Source organism: Macaca thibetana, chromosome 7 (assembly GCF_024542745.1).
Source record: "Macaca thibetana thibetana isolate TM-01 chromosome 7, ASM2454274v1, whole genome shotgun sequence".
Classification (NCBI taxonomy): Eukaryota; Metazoa; Chordata; class Mammalia; order Primates; family Cercopithecidae; genus Macaca; species Macaca thibetana.
The window spans coordinates 49,420,882-49,440,309 of NC_065584.1; the positions used below are offsets into that span (position 1 = coordinate 49,420,882).

Sequence of the window (19,428 nt, forward strand, 5' to 3'; positions counted from 1 at the left end):
AAAATACAAAAAATTAGCCTGGTGTGGTGGCGGGCGCCTGTAGGCCCAGCTACTCGGGAGGCTGAGGCAGGAGAATGGCGTGAACTCAGGAGGCAGAGCTTGCAATGAGCCGAGATTGCGCCACTGCACTCCAGCCTGGACGACAGAGCAAGACTCTGTCGAAAGAAAGAAAGACAGAAAGACAGAAAGACAAGACAGACAGACAGAAAGAAAGACAGAAAGAAAGAAAGAAAGACAGAAAGACAGAAAGAAAGAAAGAAAGAAACTTAAAAAAAAAAATCATAATTACATAGAAGCTTTCTCAAATATTTTACTTTTACTACCTTTTTTTTTTTTTGAGCCAGAGTCTCACTGTGTCGCCCAGGCGGGAGTGCAACGATGTGATCTCAGCTCACTGCAAGCTCCGCCTTCCGAGCTCACGCCATTCTCCTGCCTCAGACTCCTGAGTAGCTGGGACTACAGGCGCCAGGCACCACGCCCGGCTAACATTTTTGTATTTTTAGTAGAGACCGGGTTTCACCGTGTTGGCCAGGATGGTCTTGATCTCCCGATCTTGTGATCCACCCGCCTCAGCCTCCCAAAGTGCTGGGATTAGAGGCATGAGCCACCGCGCCAGGCCTTTACTACATATTTTAAAAAACCACACTACTTGGCCGGGCATGGTGCCTCACGCCTGTAATCTCAGCACTTTAGGAGGCGGAGGCGGGCGGACCCCCTGAGGTTGGGAGTTGGAGACCTGCCTGACCAACATGGAGAAACCCTGTCTCTATTAAAAATTCAAAATTTGCCGGGTGTAGTGGCACGCGTCTGTAATCTCAGCTACTCCGGAGGCTGAGGCAGGAGAATCGCTTGAACCCGGCAGGCAGGGGTTGCGGTGAGCCTAGATCGCACCATTGCACTCCAGCCTGGAGAACAAGAGCAAAACTTCGTCTAAAAAACAAACACAAAACAATCGTACTACTTGACTATGTTTAAATATTTCAAGGAAATGGGATAAGGAATTTTATAATTTATCCCTAATAGTCTCCTAATCACTAACAATATATTATTTTGATAATTGTATAGGTTTAACTTTTGTGACTGTATTCTGATTTTAGCATCCAACATTTATAAAGTTAAGAATATGCTCTCAGAAGGTAACTCATTGCCCCAGGTTATGAAGAAATAAGATATAATCTTTACTTCAAATACTTAACATCCATATTCATTCAAGAAGAAAGCATATATATGTACCCAAAAACAATTATTAAGATTTAGTACTAAATTTCGCAATTCTAGATACTTTTCCATTCTAACAAAATAAGTTAGTGCTAATAAAAAGAAATTCTACATTACATTCATTTGGTATCTTAGAATCTTTTCATTGGTTACCTATGAAATTATAATCCTGAATTACTTTCTTAAAAGGTTGTTTTATTAGCAAACACTTTGCCTTCAAATCCTACAATTACCTTTAATGAATACGTTTTTTAAAAGAAAATTATATAAAAGCTTTCAACATGTTAAATATTTATCTACTTCAATCAGTTCTCCCTCTTAGACTACAGATACCTACACTTAGATTCTCTTACATGCAGGAGACAATGTGAAAAAAATTAAAAACTCCTGAAGCACATACTCAAAGAACCACGATTCTAAAAAAGCAGCTGTGCTATACACAATGATCCAGAAATTAATGACTAGCTGCAGGCACAATGACAAGTTAAAACACAACATCCTCCAATGATTACATCACTGATCTGCACTTGAGTAATAGGGTGCCAAATATTTGATATAAAAATTATGATTCATATAGTGTCAAGTCTAACAAATTAACCACTGTTCTCTTAAAATTTTTAAATCATGAAATTATCACAAACCCAACTTAATTCTTGTTAGTATTAGTATTTGTAAGTATAAGATTTCAAAAAGAATAAAACCTGAAAGATTTTCAACTTTTCTAATGCCTATAATACCAAAGATGAAGATACCAGACCCACACACATTTCAATGGAGGTATGAAGAAGGAAAATGTGAATGTAAGACCAACACTCCAAATTTATATAACAAAATATTTTCCATAGCGTTTTATCATTAATCAATGGCAGCCCTAAACCAAAATGTTCTGATGAAAAATTTGAACAATTTCAGCATTTCAAACAAAATTTTTCAGCAATTTCTGTATTTCAACAATTTAAAAATTTCAGTAATCACTTTGAAATAAAATCAGATTTTTGGAAGGAAAAATTCATTTCACTTAAATACACCTTATCATGGATAGAAATATTTTTTTAAAAAAATTAAAAAAGGGATTTCTCAAGAGGGGATTATGATACAAACAACTATTTTACAGTTTTACATAGGAACCCTCCCAACTTTAAGTGAACAAAAAGAAATAGTGTAAGATTTATTTATTTATTTAGAGACAGAGTCTCACTCTGTTGCCCAGGCTGGAGTGTAGTGGCGTGATCTTGGCTCACCGTAACCTCCACCTCCCAGGTTCAAGTGATTCTCGTGCCTCAGCCTCCCAAGTAGCTTGGATTACAGGTGCACATCACCAGGCCCGGCTAACTTCTGGATTTTTAGTAAAGACAGGGTTTCACCATGTTGACCGAGGTCTTGAACTCCTGGCCTCAAGTGTTCCGCCCACCTTGGCCTTCCAAAGTGCTGGGATTACAGGTATGAGCCACTGCACCCAGACTAAGATTTTTTTAATTCACAAAATTATACAAATATATGTTTTTGAGTACTTTATAAATTTGTTAAATAATGTAATTTTTCAAGATTTTCTGAAACACAAACAGAAAACTCAACAATAGGGGGGTGTGATGGCTCACACTTGTAATTCTGGTGCTTTGGGAGGTCAAGGCAGGAGAATCCCTTGAGTCCAGGAGTTGGAGACCAGCCTGGCTAACACAGTGAGACTCCGTCTTTACAAAAAAAAAAATTAAAAATTAGCTGGGTGTGGTGGCATGTGTGTGCAGTTCTAACTACTCGAGTGGCTGAGATCACTTGATTCCAAGAGTTCAGGAATGCAGGGAGCTATGATTGCCACTGCAGTCCAGCCTGGGCAACAAAGGGAGACCCTGTTTCTATATTCCTATATTTTTTATAAAACAAACATTATGAACTTATTAATCATGACATCCCTGATTATCAAAACCATGAAGAAGCTCTATCTAAAATAAACTTCCTCTCTTAACTTGCATGTTAGAATTATCATCTAAAAGAACACAACATTTGTAGGCACTGAAGAGTATCATTTTTCTAAGAGTGAAATAATTAATGTTGTATATAGCAAGTCTAGCTTATTTTTAGTTGTCTTCTACAGCATGCTAAGATGAAAAAAAGTCAGACTACAAGGATTTAATAATTCTATGAAATGTCTTATATTTGCCAAAAATGGCTTTTGAATAGATTGTTCATTGAGTCTAGCAGAACACACATATAACCAAAAGTGGTATCTCTGTTATTATGTTAGGTATTTTGACAGTTAATTTTAGATGTGAACTTGACTGAATTAAGAATACCTAGATAAGTGGTAAAGCAATTACTTCTGGGTGTGCCAGAGGAAACTGGCACGTGTGTCAGTGAACCAAGTGGGAAGATTCACTCTCGATGTGGGCAAGTACCATCCAACTGGCCGGGGGCCCAGACAGAACAAAAAATGAGAGAAAGGGATTTCCTCTCTCCTGGAGCTGGGATACTCTTCTCCTCCTGCCCTTGGACATCAGAACTCCAAGCTCTTTGGCTTTGGGACTCTGCACCTTACACCAGCAGTTCCTCAGATTCTCAAGGCTTTGGCCTGGGATTGAGAATTATATCCTCAGCTTCCCTGGTTCTAAGGCTTTCTGATTTGGATGGAGCCTAGCTATTGGCATCTCAGTTCTCCAGCTTACAGACAGCCTGTCATGGTCATTCTCAGCCTTCATAATATCATGAGCAAATTTCTCTAACACTGGGGTATGCGACCCCCAGGCCACAAACCCATACCAGACCATGGCCTGTTGGTAACCGGACCGCACAGCAGGTGAGTGGTACGCAAGCAAGCATTACCACCTGAGCTCCACCTCCTGTCAGATCAGCAGCAGCATTAGAATCTCATAGGAATGCAAACCCTTGTGAACTGCACCAACAAGGGATCTACCAATAGGTTGTGCATTCCTTATGAGACGCTAATGCCTGATGATCTAAAGTGGAAGAGTTTCATCCTGAAACCATCCCCCAGCACTCCCATCCATGGAAAAACTGTCTTTCACGAAACCGGTCCCTGGTGCTAAAAAGGTTGGGACTTCTAAGAAATCCCCTCTCATATCAATCTATCTATCAATCATCTATCTATATCTTACTGGCTCTCTAGAGAATCCTAATAGGGATTAAAATATTAAAATCTATTAAGAGGAAAATGACAAAGCTGAGAATTTCACGGTAACACCAACCATACTAAACACAATAGACAAAATAATGCCAATGCAAACACACACACAAATCCTAACCCTAATCAGCTAGAATTCAAATGAAAGGATCTGATCAACTACTAAATACAAAAGACTCATTTCCCTGTTATCACAGCACTGATACTGAAAGATAGTAAAATAATAACAGTAAATTAATTTTATCTAAAATATAATTGGCTATCACTTATTAAGCTTTTACCATGTCCTAATCCTCACAACAGCCTCTGCAAAGTAGGAACCACTATCCTCCTTTTATAGATAAAGAAACTGAGAATCAGAAAGTTAACTGATGAGCTACATTTTAGTTAAGGGGGTATCAAAAGACATAATAGGCATGAAACAGAAGTATAAAATGAAGTCAGAGAAGGAAGTAATGAATTCTGTCTTTGGAAAATTAAGTATCATTATTGTTATATCAGGGTACAGCAGTTATGATTAACAAAATTATAGAATTCTTCACATAATGGAGTAAATTACTTGAACCCTAGAGGTGGAGGTTGCAGTGAGCCAAGATCATGCCACTGCACTCCAGCCTGGGGGACAGAGCAAGACTCTCATCTAAAAATAAATAAATAAATAAAAATAATGGGCAAAGGACCTGAATAGACATTTCTCAAAAGCAGATATACCAATGGCCCAGAGGTATGTGAAGAAGTGTTCAACATCAGTAATAATCATCAGGGAAATGCAAATACAAACTACAAAGAGATTTCACCTCACACCTGCTAGAATGGCTATTATCAAGAAGATAAAAGGTTACAGGCAATGGCAAGGATATGGAGAAAAGGGAATCCTTGCCCACCATTGGTGGGAAAGTAAATTAGTATAGCCATCATGGAAAATAGCATAGAAGTTCCTCAAAAAACTAAAAATAGAACTACCAAATGATCCAGCAATTCCACTCCTGGGTATATAACCAAAGAATGAAACTAGTATGTCAGAGATGTATCTGTACTCCCATGTTTATTGCAGCACTATTCACAATAGCCAAGATATTGGATCAATTTAAGTCTCTATGAGCAGATGAATGTATAAAGAAAATGTGATATAACATATATACATAATGAAATACTATTCAGCTTTTAAAAAGAAGGAAATCGTGACATTTGTAACAACATGGTTGAACCTGGGGGACATTATGCCAAGTGAAATAAGCCAGGCACAGGAGGACAAATACCATATGATCTCACTTAAAAAGTCAAACTCTTATTAGAGAGTAGAATGTTGGTTATCAGGGGTGGGGGCAGCTTGGTTGGGGAGGTGGGGGTGAGGGATTGGGTAAACGTTGGTTAAATGATACAAAATTTCAGTTAGAAGGAATAAGTTCAAGAGCTCCATTGTACAACATGGTGGTTTTAGCCAATAACAATGTATTGCATACTTGAAAATTGCTAAGAGAGTATATTTTGAGTGTTCTTACCATGCACAAAAAATAAGCCTGTGAAGTGATCCACCTGTTAGCTTGCTTAGCCATTCCACAATGTATACATATTTCAAAACATGTTGCATAATATAAATACATATTATTAATATTAAATAATTTTTTTTTGAGATGGAGTCTTGCTCTGTCACCCAGGCTGGAGAGCAGTGGTGCCATCTCGGCTCACTGCAAGCTCCACCTCCCAGGTTCAAATGGTTCTCCTGCCTCAGTCTCCCAAGTAGCTGGGATTACAGGCATGAGCCACCATGCCCAGCTAATTCTAGTAGAGATGGAGTTTCACCATGTTGGCCATGCTGGTCTCAAACTCCTGACCTCAAGTGATCCACCTGTCTCGGCCTCCCAAAGTGCTGAGATTACAGGCGTTCAGTGAGCCACCACACCCAGCCCTTCGCCAATTTTCTAAATCGGGTTGTTTTCTTGCTATTGAGCTGTTTAAGTTCCTTATAAATTTTGGATATGAACCCCTTATCAAATACATAGTTTGCAAGTATTTTTTCAAATTCCGAAGGTTGTCTCTTCACTCTCATTGTTTCTTTTGCTGCGTAGAAGCTATTTAGTTTGATGTAATCCCAGTTGTCTAATTTTGCTTTTGGGGTCATTAAAAAAAAAAAAAAAAAAGTCAATGCCCAGGCCAATGTCATAAAAAATTTTCCTCTACGTTTTCCTCTAGTGGTTTGACAATTTCAGGTCTTAAGTCTTTGATACACTTAGAGTTAGTTTTTGTATATGGGGTAAGATGAGGGTCTACTTCCATTCTTCTATATGTAGATATCCAATTTTCCCAACACTATTTATGAAGACACTGTCCTTTCCCCAGTATGTGCTCCCAGCACCCTAGTCAAAGATCAAATGACCATAAATAGGTGGATTTATTTCTGGGGTATCTATTCTGTTCCACTGGTCTATGTGTCTGTTTTTATGCCAGTATCATGATGTTTTGATTACTATAGCTTTGTAGTATATTTTGAAATTAGGTGGTATGTCTCCAGTTTTGTTCTTCTTGATCAAGATTGCTTTAGCTTCAATAGTTCTGTTATTCATAGAATCATCTGTGATAACTACAGAAGTCCCTCAGCAGCTAAGGTAAAAAAAAAAAAAAAAAAAAACTCCACGAATCTGTAAATTTAAGAAATTAACACTCAAATACATAATTACATTAAGAAAATATCATGAGAGAACTAAGTCTTAGGGAAGGCCATTTAAAAAAGGAGTTAAAGCTTATCATAGGACTAAACACATTGTTCTTGCTTACTACTTTCTTTTTTTTTTTTTTTTTTTTTTTTTTTGATACGGAGTCTCGTTCTGTCGCCCAGGCTGGAGTGCAGTGGCGCCATCTCAGCTCACTGCAAGCTCCGCCTCCCGGGTTTATGCCATTCTCCTGCCTCAGCCTCCCGAGTAGCTGGGACTACAGGCACCCGCCACCACACCCGGCTATTTTTTTGAATTTTTTTAGTAGAGACGGGGTTTCACCGTGTTAGCCGGATGGTCTCGATCTCCTGACCTCGTGATCTGCCCGTCTCGGCCTCCCAAAGTGCTGGGATTACATGCTTGAGCCACCGCGCCTAGCCACTACTTTATTTCTTAACGAATAATCTAGTCAGAATAGCCACCTGGGTTTGAAAACATTTTGTGGTTGATTTTGATTATAACATTTGTCATAAGCAAGTCTGACTACATTAAAAACCTTATAAACCTGCAGGACATTATACAAAATTTAATTAATTCACCAGTTGATTCTAAACCTCCTCTACTCAATATTAACTAGAACTTACACAAAATCTGATACAACCAATGTTCAAAACAATAACTACAAAGTACAAAATAATCTGAATCTTAAGCATTTCTTGTTACAAAAACATATTAATATAGATGATAGATTTTAGTGCTAAACTTGATAAATGATGTGTGTGTGTACATTTTCAAAGTTAATTACTAGAATTACTGAAATTTTTATCCTTTACCTTTTCCTTGTTTTTCAAGTATATGTTTTCATATTACAAAAAGGCAAAATATAGAGTACCTTCAAAATGTTTTACTGACAGTTGTATTCACCAGGAGTTAGTGGCAACATTTAACTGGACATATTAATTCCTCTTTTCTTTTTTTTTGAGACGGAGTCTCGCTCTGTCACCCAGGCTGGAGTGCAGTGGCCGGATCTCAGCTCACTGCAAGCTCCGCCTCCCGGGTTTACGCCATTCTCCTGCCTCAGCCTCCCGAGTAGCTGGGACTACAGGCGCCCACCACGTCACCCGGCTAGTTTTTTGTATTTTTTAGTAGAGACGGGGTTTCACCGTGTTAGCCAGGATGGTCTCGATTTCCTGACTTCGTGATCCACCCGTCTCAGCCTCCCAAAGTGCTGGGATTATAGGCTTAAGCCACCGTGCCCGGCCTCCTTTTTTCTTTAAACATAACTAGAGATTTGGGCTCTAACCAGCCCAAATCTCTCATAGAGCCCATTCATCTGCTCATATCTTGGCTCAATTTGACACCTTTTGAATGACTGAACAGGTAACACACTTCCATATATTACAGATTCCTTATCTTTAATGGCAAGGATAAGAACTATCAATGAATAAACTATGGTAGGAATGGTAAGAAGAGGAAATATTTCTATTGCTCAAAAACAAAAACAAAAAATCCCTTTGAGTTGGTGCTGTTTACTGTTCAACATTAAAGGGGAAGCCGGGAGCAGTGGCTCACACCTGTAATCCCAACACTTTGGGAGGCTAAGGCGGTAAGATTGCTTGAGCCCAGGAATTCGGGGCTGCGGGGAGCTATGATAGTGCTACTGAACAAAAGCAACAGAGCAACACCTGCCTCTAAAACAAACAAACAAAAACAACCAACCAACCAAAGAAATAAACCATCAGAGGGTAAGATATTACCAGATATTTTAAAAACTGAGTCATACTATATCCATAATCTCTTTCAAAATTGGTTAATCAAGTTTAACAGAAGGGAAATTGATACCCATATTATGTAAGAAGCAGTTGCTATCGCTGACTCTAATGATAACTTTAGATCACTAATGATCATAACTCCTATTTGATCCAAACCAGCAATGTGGTATCCTCTTGTTTTATTTTTAATAATCTGACATAATTTCTGGTATCTCATGAAACCAAAAAGGTAATGGAGGTCATAAACACTTTGAATAATTTTCTGATTATACCCACATAATACTTTGCTAGGAACTAGAAATCAAGAAAAATTCCAGAAAAGAGCAATTAAACCCAATAGGTAGTGGATACTCACTGAAAGAAAAATACAGGATGTTCATGAGCCAAGAGGTTTACATTTCATTTTACTGTTTTTTTAAATCAACTGATAACTTAGGTCATTATACTCTGATCATTCTTTATGTGATCCACTTCCTTCAATATCTAAATGTTCTTCATAGCAGTGCTATCTTGAGTTTTCTCAATGGAACAGTACCTTTCAAAATCTTTTTATGAATTTCCTTCATGCATGTAACTGCAAAAATCTTTAATATTTTGAATTTGTCTCCCAAATAAATCTGTTTTTCCCTGTTTTTATAAGTGTGAACTACCTGCATCAGAATCACTGACATGCTTACTAAAACATTCTTGTATTGCCAACCCCAGGCCTACTATTTAGAGAGGCTTGGCGTCCTCAAATCCTCATTTTTCTAAGCAAGCACCAAGTGATTCTTATGTACACTAATGCTTGATACCTCAATTATATGCAATTAAGATTCTAAAGCTCTTTGAGAACAAGAATTATACAATTTCTTCTGTAATTATCCAACACAGAAAATCACCATAGAGAATGCTTAGTAGTGACTAGTTTTTAGAAACACTAAAATGCTACTCATGTAGAGGACAAAGATTGCTATTCATAATTGAATAACTACTCTGGGATAAAGAAACCCAAAATGAGAAAACTTGAAAAGTAACCCTTCTGTAGAGCATATGCATTTTATCAGTAAAGCTTCATAAGTAACGTGACTACAACCTTTATAGTGAGTACAATATAATATGCAATATTAGTATTCGAATATCCATCATATATTTTCCAGTGATTCTACACACACCTGTAATTTTTATCAGGTCTTAGTTTAATACAGCAAAGGTATATTTACTTAATCTCTAAGAGTTAACATTAAGTTTAGTTTTTATTTGTTTTGAGATAGTTTTGCTCTTGTTGCCCAGGCTGGAGTACAATGGGATGATCTAGGCTTACTGCAACCTCTGCCTCCCAGATTCAAGCGATTCTCCCGCCTCAGCCTCATGAGTAGCTGGGATTACAGACGCCTGCCACCACACCCAGCTAATTTTTGTATTTTTAGTAGAGACAAGGTTTCGCCATGTTGGCCAGGCTGGTCTCGAACTTTTGACCTCAAGTGATCCACCCACCTCGCCCTCACAAAGTGCTGGGATTACAGGTGTGAGCCACCACATTCGGCCACTTAGTTTTTAAATATTTAACAAATATCAATAGCCACAACTAAGCTTCCTAAAAATATGTAGTTCAGAATAGCACCACTGTGAACCAACACTAAATTCTAGCAAGTACAGGAAGAATAAAAGAGGTTCGAAAAAAGTAGTTACTCATAGCAAACTGGTACTACTAATAGAAGGCACAGGGTAAGACGGAGACATTTTTAACCAAAGCATAGTTCTTCACAACAATGAGCATCAACTGGAATGATTTTTACCCAAAGCAACAAATCAAGTAAACTAAAAGTAAACCTAAATGGTCATTTCTTTTATTTCTACAAGAAAACCACAAAATAATTATACCTCTTAAACGAAGAAATAAGTATAAAAACCAACAATGCTATAGATTGGATGTTATCCACAGGACTGTGTAGTTTGAAAGTACGGAGAGGAGATTTGAAAATGTTACCTAATGCTATTCTCATCAACATAATGACAGCAACTATTTAAGTACTACTTTTAGGTTTTAACTTACACGTATTATGACACTTGTTGCTTCTTACTATTAATACAATAAAGTTATCTAAAGCCAGTATAAGATTATGAATGGAATGTTAAGAATGCATTCATATTAGGAACATCTATATCTTTCTTGAAAGCTGCTTTTTGTTTTTTTTTTGAGAACGAGTCTCACTCTGTCACCCACGCTGGAGTGCAGTCGCACTATCTGGGCTGACTGCAACCTCTGCCTCCTAGGCTCAAGCGATTCTCATGCCTCGGCCTCCTGAGTAGCTGGGATTACAGGAATGCGCCATTACCACCCGGCTAATTTGTGTATTTTTAGTAGAGACGGGGTTTCACCATGTTGGCCAGGCTGGTCTTGAACTTCTGACCTCAAGTGATCCACCTGCCTCAGCCTTCCAAAGTGCTAGGATTACAGGCATGAGCCACCGTATCCGACCTTGAAAGCTGTTAATATGAGCACCCACACTGTGTCAAAAATCAAAAACTAAGTTATAATCACCTATTCTTGAATCTACTGTGGTCAGGATTTTTTAAATCTGTAAATTGTCTGGCAACATCTACATTACCCTTATATAAAATATGTAGCAATACAATAAACATCACAACTATGGAATTTTAATTGTAATTATAGAAAAAGTGATCACAATAATGTGATCTAACCTTCTTGAAGAGAAACATTAAAATAACCTAAAATAGAAGTACATTCTTGGATGAAATAGACACAAGTGGCCAAGCTACTGTAAGAGATAATTATTTTTGTTACCTACAGGACATTCTTAGAATTTTAGCCAGCTATATCCAGTAAACTGATAGGAAATAATACATATTTCTCCACCAACACAATGATTTGGTCTATCCACAAAACACAGATACATGCAAAGTCCAAATCAAATCTATGTGTTAAATTACTTAATTACTTACCCACGGTATACCAACTAGCATCTGTCAACTTGCTGATAATAGCTTCCTGAAAAGATCCATCAGATGTCCTTGTTTCAACAATAGCTCCAACCTAAAACGTGAAATCCAAATTTCCTTACCAAATTTAAACAAATAAACCAAATCACTTCCACCAACTCTATTATCTAGGTAAGAAAAATAAATACCATCCTTATGATAATTCTATCTTACACTGTCTTAGATCTTTATCATTCATAGTACTTATCTATGTATTATGCAATTTGAGCCCCAAAACACTTTGACAAAATTTAGGTAGCTATCATTACCCCTACTTTACACATGGAAAATTGCAGTTCAGAAAGAGAAAATAATTTGCAGAGTCCAGCATGACAGCCCAGTCTCTTAAATCTTACTTTAGAGCTCTTCCACTATATCACACTGACTTCAAGAAAATTAAATAGAAGAACTGTAAAATTATAAGACCACCAAAATAGCATCAATTTTCTTTCACAGAAATATGAATACTGGATTCAGCATTTGTATTTAAGGAACCTTTTAGATAAAGGTTCACCTGGAGAGATAGGGATGGACCAGTTGACCTTCTTTCAGTTTCCAGACCTTTGTATATCAGATATTAACCAAAATGGTACTCTGATATAACAGATTTATTACATAAACAAATGGCCAGAAATGGCTGGAAAACATAATCTAGGTATTCATTAAATTGAATTAGAAGTGAATATAGCTTGCTTGGTAAATTAGAACAACCGAAGATTGACGGTTATGATACTCAACTTAGAAGGCTAAACATCACCTCAGATACAGCAACAATTTGAAAAACAAAGCCAGGTATCCAGTTCAAGAATTCAAAACAGAAAGGTAGGTGAAAAACTTAACATGTTTATATATATTAAATTACCCTTCTAAAAGATGTTTAGTGTTCTAAAACTTAGAATACAGCCATTGCAATATCATAATTTATACTAATTATATTTAAACCCTTCATATGTATTGTTTTCTGATTAACATTCTCATAAATGTTAAGTCTATGTAGAAATGTAAATTCAGTAAATACGGTATAAATCTATGATTATTTTAGATTTTAAACTGTACAACATACATACTCTTAAAGGACCCTTTACTTGGTCATCTTGTACCAATTGCGTGGTATTGTCCTGTTTCAGGAGTACCTGAAAAACATTTTGCACGATAATTTGCATATTACTTTTAAAACAAATACATTTACAGTAACACTGTAACAATAATGTCTTTATGCTTTCTTAGCATGCTGTGGTGACCTCTGCTATAATACTTACTACATTCTCTTATTAACTGTGAGCTCCTTGAGGGCTGAGTCCTCCCTTCATTGCTATATCCCCAACAGTTAGCAAGTGTCAATGCATATTACCAGCACTCAATAACTGTTTACTGAATGAACTATATAATAATCTGTAGTGATTACTGTAAAAAAAAAACTGCCTTTATTGCTTTTTATCAACAAGTCATAAAAGGTTCTGTCACCAAGTACACAAAGAAAAAAAAAACAGTATCAAACTGTATTGCCTATATGAAAGGTAAACAAATTAAAACCACAACTCTGATCCTTTATAAAGTGAAGCTAAACAATAATCATAATATGCAATGATACAAACAAGTGCTCCCTTCTACTACACATCTAAATACACAGAGTAACCATCCATAATAGATGGCTGGTTACTATGGTCCAAATAAGATGGTCCAAATAAATTCAGAATCTAGGTAATGCATGATAAGACCTCCTAAAACAATCGTTGTATTAATTTTAAGTAAATAAGAATACAAATACACACACAATACTAATACCAAATTTGAATTGTTAAAGAATCCCAAATAAATATAGAGTAATCAAATCCTATATAGCTGACATGATAAAAACACTACATGAAACAAAAAGAAATGAATGTCAATTGACATCCTATCCTAATAATACTTGAAGGTTCATCAAGAAAATTGATACATAAGTTTTATAATAATCATAGATACATCTATTTACCCTACAAATCACACTCCTCTAGTCAATGTTTCTCAAACTTTTTTTTTTCCCCCCAGACAGGGTCTCAACCTCCACTTCCCCAGCTCAAGCAATTCTCATGCCTCAGCCTCCCACGTAGCTGGGATTACAGGCATGTACCACCATGTCTGGCTAATTTTTTGCATTTTTACTAGAGATGGGGTTTCAACATTTTGGCCAGGTGGGTCTCAAACTTCTGGCCTCAAGTGATCTGCCCACTCTGACTTCCCAAAGTGCTGGGATTACAAGCATGACCCACCGTGCCCAGCCTGATTCTTAAACTTTTAACATGCATCAGAAATATTTAAAGGGCTTATTAAAATACAATTACTGGATCTTACCCCCAGAGTTTCTGATGAAGTAGATCTGGGGTGGGGAAAATTTGCATTTGGAACAAGTTCCCAAGTAAGGCTGATGCTACTGGTCTGGGGCCACACTTTAGGAATCACTGCTCTAGTTCATTGATTCATTCAACAAATTTTGAGTGTCCACTATGTATCAGGCATTACTCTATGTGTTGGGCATAGAACAAGTCAGACGTTTCCTCCTTTTATGGTGCTTAATTCTGGTAGGAAAACATCAGATATATAAGTGAATAAAGCAAACTGCAATATAGCATGATCCAATACCAATGACAATAATTTTACGACTGGCACAGTAAAAAAAAATCTGGAAGACCACATCAAATCTCTTTGGAGTCATATCAAAAAGCACTTTCACAGTGTTCCACACCACTATAGGATGAGTAGTTAACAATGCTATATTACATGGTTTCAAATGGCTAAGAGGAGGATACTGAATATTCCCAACACAAATAAATGAAAAATGTTTCAGATGATGGATATGCAAATTATTTTGATTTAATCACCATATATTATATGTATCAAAACATGACTATGTAGCCAATGAATATGTGAAATTATTAATCAACTTCAATAAAATTTTTTAAGACTTCATGAACTATATTATATGCCTCTATAATGTTAAAAATGTTTATAATAAGCATAGATTACTTTTGTATTTCATATAAAGTAATAAAGACTATTAAAAATATATTCATATAAGAAAATGACTGGCAGGAATCACCAAAAAAAGTTATTTCTGAGTAAAAGCATCTTTAAAAAAAATTTTTTTTTTGAGACAGGGTCTTGCCCTGTCATCTGGCCTGCAGTGCAGTGGCACAATCACAGTTCACTACAGTCTTGACCTTCCAGGCTCAAGCAATTCTCTCACCTCTGCCTCCAGAGTAGCTGGGACCACAGGTGCCTGTCACCACACTTGGCTAATTTTTTAATTTTTTTTTTCTGGACAGATCAGGTCTCACTATGTTGTCCAGGCTGGTCTTGAATTCCTTGGCTCAAGCAATCCCCCCACTCAGGCTCCCCAAGTGCTGGGACTGCAGGTGTGAGCCACCTTGCACAGTCAAAAATATATATATATATTTTTAGTCAACCTCTCTCTGTCACCCAGGCTGGAGTGCAGTGGTGCGATTTTGGCTCACTGCAACCTCCACCTCCTGGGTTCAAGCGATTCTCCTGCCTCAGCCTCCCGAGTAGCTGGGACTACAGATGTGCACGCCAGGTTAATTTTTTTATATTTTGGAGATGGAGTCTCGCTCTGTTGCCCAGGCTGGAATGCAATGGCATAACCTTGGTTCACTGCAACCTCCGCCTCCCGGGTTCAAGCAATTCTCCTGTCTCAGCCTCCTGAGTAGCTGGGATTACAGGTGCCCGCCACCACACCCAGCTAATTTTTGTATTTTTCGTAGAGACGGGATTTCACCATGTTGGTCAGGCTGGTCTCAAACTCCTGACCTCAGGTGATCCACCCACCTCAGTGTCCCAAAGTGCTGGGATTACAGGCATAAAGCCACTATGCCCAGCCCCAAAATAAACTTTTTTAATGCTTTTTTACACTGTCTTGAAAACATAATTCCTGTTGTTATTTATATTGTCTTAAACACTGAAATTGTCTCTACCTGAACATTAAATGAGGGGAGAAAATAGATTACAGTCCAAGTATGCCACCACAAATAGTTAAGATCCAAATGACAGGAAATATCATGAGCATGGTATTTTGGTGGTAGCATTTTGGAATAATTTCTCCTTCTGAGTTCTTTATTTCTTGAATTTTGATGTGCTTTTTTCCTGTAAGTATAGTATATAAAGGGCATATAATGACTCAATAAAATGCTGATTTGCAGTCTCTCTCTCCTCAAATTTCTTCAATCTACAGCTAATAAAACTATTGCATAAAAACAAATATTACCTTAACTTTCACCAGCCTTTTCACAGTCTTAATTTTTGCCTCACAGAAGGCACCCCGGTACTTGGCACTGACATCAGTTCCCACTGTCAGGTAGGCAGGCTCATCCGCCGCCTGGTGAAAGGAACATAAACTGTGAATGTCATTACTATGCCTCCCTGCTCTAACTTCAAGTCTCATTAAAAGGTTGTGTTTGAAGCATGAAAAATAACAAAATGATTTGCTTATTAATATCATTGAAAATTTGAAAAATACCCGAAAGCAAACACTTGATGAGCAACCTTTCATTTTATAGACTGATGTCCTGATACGATAAAATGTTTTAAAGTTGTAATTCAAAATTATCAGTGAGTAAATATAATGTTTTTTTTCCAGATACAAAATTTTTCAAAAATTCTATTTATATAAGCAGAAAAATAAAAAAATCAGAAAAAATATTTCATATTACACATATCATAAAACTAAGTTATTCATTTATAGCTTCCTGAAATTTTGCAAATTAATTAAAATATTGCTACTAACATTAACACTAACAATATATAATTGTTTATTGACAAAGGTACATAAAGGTAACATCTTTTCATAAGGAGAGTATCAATTTGGAAAATTCATTTGCTAAAAGCTGCATTTGAAAGGTTTTAAGTCTGAATTCAGCTGATGAATGCAGATATGAACCGATGGTTCAAGACCTGTAGACATACCTAGTTTACCACACTGATCTTCTTAGTATAAAAAGCAAGCGTTACTAAGAAACAGCTACTTTCAGCAAATGGACATGACCAGAATGATACATAGAATGATGCAAGAAATTTCACTCTACCATTCATTTTAATCTTTACAGTAACAGGATGATTGCTATCTCAATCTGTCATTTTACCTTTTTTTTTTCAGAAGTTAAAGTGTATCCATACAAGTTCAACTTAACATTGTTAAGTGCAAAGTTAACAGTGTACACTTTGGAGATACGTTTTTAAGTAGAAAATGATTTTTTGTTTTCTAATAAGTTTTCCCAAGTAATATTAAAGAAGGTTAAATATGTCATTTACTTGGAGAAAATAGAAAACCATGAGAAAGTTTGGGAAAATGCTATATTGCAGAGCTTAATATACTGAAACAGTAAATAAGACAGGAATTGGCTACCTTTTAAGAACGTTTACAAAAAATACAAATTGAATAGGAATGCTTTTGGCAAATAAAAATCTGACCTGAAACATTCAATGGCCACAGCATTCAAGAATGCTATATGAGATCCTTTCCCTTTAACCATCCACATATTGATATTTGCAGTCATCCTCAGTAGAATATGTATCTTTTTAGAATAAGTATATGTTTTAAAATATTTACTGGAAAGATTTAACTAAAACTATTATTATAGTTCAACTTCAAATATTTTAGCCACATAAGTTCACTTTACATACAGAAGAAATGACACCTTCTTTACTTAATTACTTAATCCACGTACTCTTTCTTTTACAAAATCGCATTGGCACTGAGGAAGAAAAAAATTTTCGAAAAATCCCCCAAAGAACCAAAGCAGGACAAAAGCTTTACTTCTGCAAAGGTTGCTGCCAACACAGGAAGTGTTTAAAAATACTATCCGAATGGACAACAATTGAAAGGCTGCACCAGCCTTTCCAAAGTACTGCCACAGAGAGGGCCCAAACTCCGCATTTAGACACACAGATCATTTCTCACCCATTCAACACATCCTCCTATGCCGAAACTGCTGATCAGTAGGAACATCAATTTTGAGGAGCAAAACAAATGACATTCCACGGCACTAGCCTTACGACTGGCAGTGTCCAAGGCGCGAGGATCGGGGCAGCGTTGACTCCACTTACCTTCATTTTTGTTGGTGATCTGTGGGGTTCCAGCTCAGCGAGCTATCGTCGCAGTCGCTAGAACTACGGGGAGGGGGAAAGAGGCACAGACAGAATCAGTCAACTGCGGGGAGCGACCAAGGGAAAGAAAGTAAACAAACGCCAGCGGGGAGGGGCAGAATCCTCACCAGCCAAGAGACAAGACCCCTTCTGAGGGCAGCCAGGATGCAGGAGCGGAGGGGGCAACGAGAACCCCACGCGCGCCAAAGGGCAGCCCGTTCCGCCCCGGAGCTTGCCAGCGGCCCACCGCGCCCCCGCCTCGCTGGCCACTTTGACCCGGAATGCTGAACTCAGAGCCCCAGGACAGATAGCTCCGGAAAAGGGCAGGGCGCCGTTCGGGCTTCCCCAGGTCCCCCGCGGAGGCGACCGCCGAGCCTCCGCTCCGCTGTCCCCTGGATACCCCGACTTCGGCCCGCGCCCCGCCTCCGCTGCTCGGCCCCCTCGGCCCGCCCCGGGCCCGCGGTGGCGGCAGCGGAGTGTCACGGCGCCATTGCTCTCCTTCCTTTGCTCTGCACCATGTCAGGAAGGAGAAGCGCTCCTTCACCCAAAGGGGCAGGGGCCGCGGCCTTCAGCCGGGAGCCGCCAGAGCCCCGGGAGACCCGCGCGGGGGAGGGGGCGGGGGACTGAGGGGAGGAGGAGGGGAGGTGGCCCGGACAGGGTGTGGGAGGGGAGGGGAGCCGCACCGCAGCAGCCGCTGCCTCCTCCCAGCGCCCGCCTCAACTTTTTGTACAGCCCAGAGAGGTATCAGCTCGCAGCCCCTCGAGTCCTGCCACGGACTCCGCAGAGGTGGACGCGCCGCGGAGTTGGGGAACGGCTCCCCCAAGCAGCCCGCTCCTCACGGCGCGGAAGCAAACTTAGCGGCGCGGCCAGCCCCACAGCCATTTTCCCGGGAACCCGGGGAAGCGGACGAGGCGGCTGCAGCTGCGGCGGCGGTTCCTGCAGTTGCTGCCGCTGCTCCATGGCTGGCCCCTTCTCTTGCGCTCGCCGCGCCACTTGCCTAGCATCCCTCTCCCCACCTCCGAAGCTTCCAACTGCACCGGGACCCCGGGCAGCAGCAGCTGCTGCCACTGCCGCTTCATCCATTCAGTATCCCCCGATTCCCCTCTCCCCGCCTACCAACTGCGGGTGAAGTGCGCACTGTCAGCTCCAGAGTCCTCCTCCCCTCTGACCTCCGTGGGCCCCCGTCCGGGCAGCACCACTCCCAACCGCGGCTGCAGTTCCTGCGCCCGGTTCCCCACTCGCCCCGATTTACTGCCACAATCCACCGAATAACAAGCTGTTGAGCAGACTCGCTTCTACACGAACTCCTATTGGCTGTTCATGACGCCGAAGAGCTTCGGATAGGACCTCGCTACCTGCCGTCCTCATTGGATGTAGCTCTGAAACTTCATGGATTGGTGCGAAAAACAGCAGGTAGGACATCTTCCACTTATGATTGGCTTTTTCCGAAGACCAACGTTATTGGAGAGTTGGTTATTGAGTAAGCAAGTCTTGAGAAATGATTGGTAGAGACGACTCCGGATGTGCTTGA

General features: G+C 39.1%; 1 protein-coding gene across 3 annotated transcripts in view; it reads right to left on the bottom strand.

Annotated features, from left to right (window-relative positions):
- The window catches only part of ARID4A (AT-rich interaction domain 4A), a 75,363-nt gene extending 56,221 nt beyond the window's left edge, over positions 1-19,142 (bottom strand). For 2 of the 3 annotated variants that reach the window (XM_050799708.1, XM_050799706.1), the window contains exons 1-5: positions 19,014-19,142; positions 17,859-17,921; positions 16,021-16,131; positions 12,827-12,892; positions 11,724-11,814 (exon numbers count right to left, since the gene is read on the bottom strand). In XM_050799708.1, the coding sequence (XP_050655665.1) occupies positions 11,724-11,814; positions 12,827-12,892; positions 16,021-16,131; positions 17,859-17,864 (274 nt within the window). In that variant the 5' untranslated portion in view covers positions 17,865-17,921; positions 19,014-19,142. Of the gene's footprint in view, positions 1-11,723; positions 11,815-12,826; positions 12,893-16,020; positions 16,132-17,858; positions 17,922-18,025; positions 18,382-19,013 lie in introns of those variants that run through there. The other variant, XM_050799707.1, reaches the window with a different exon arrangement.
- Between the last annotated feature and the right edge of the window lie 286 nt (positions 19,143-19,428).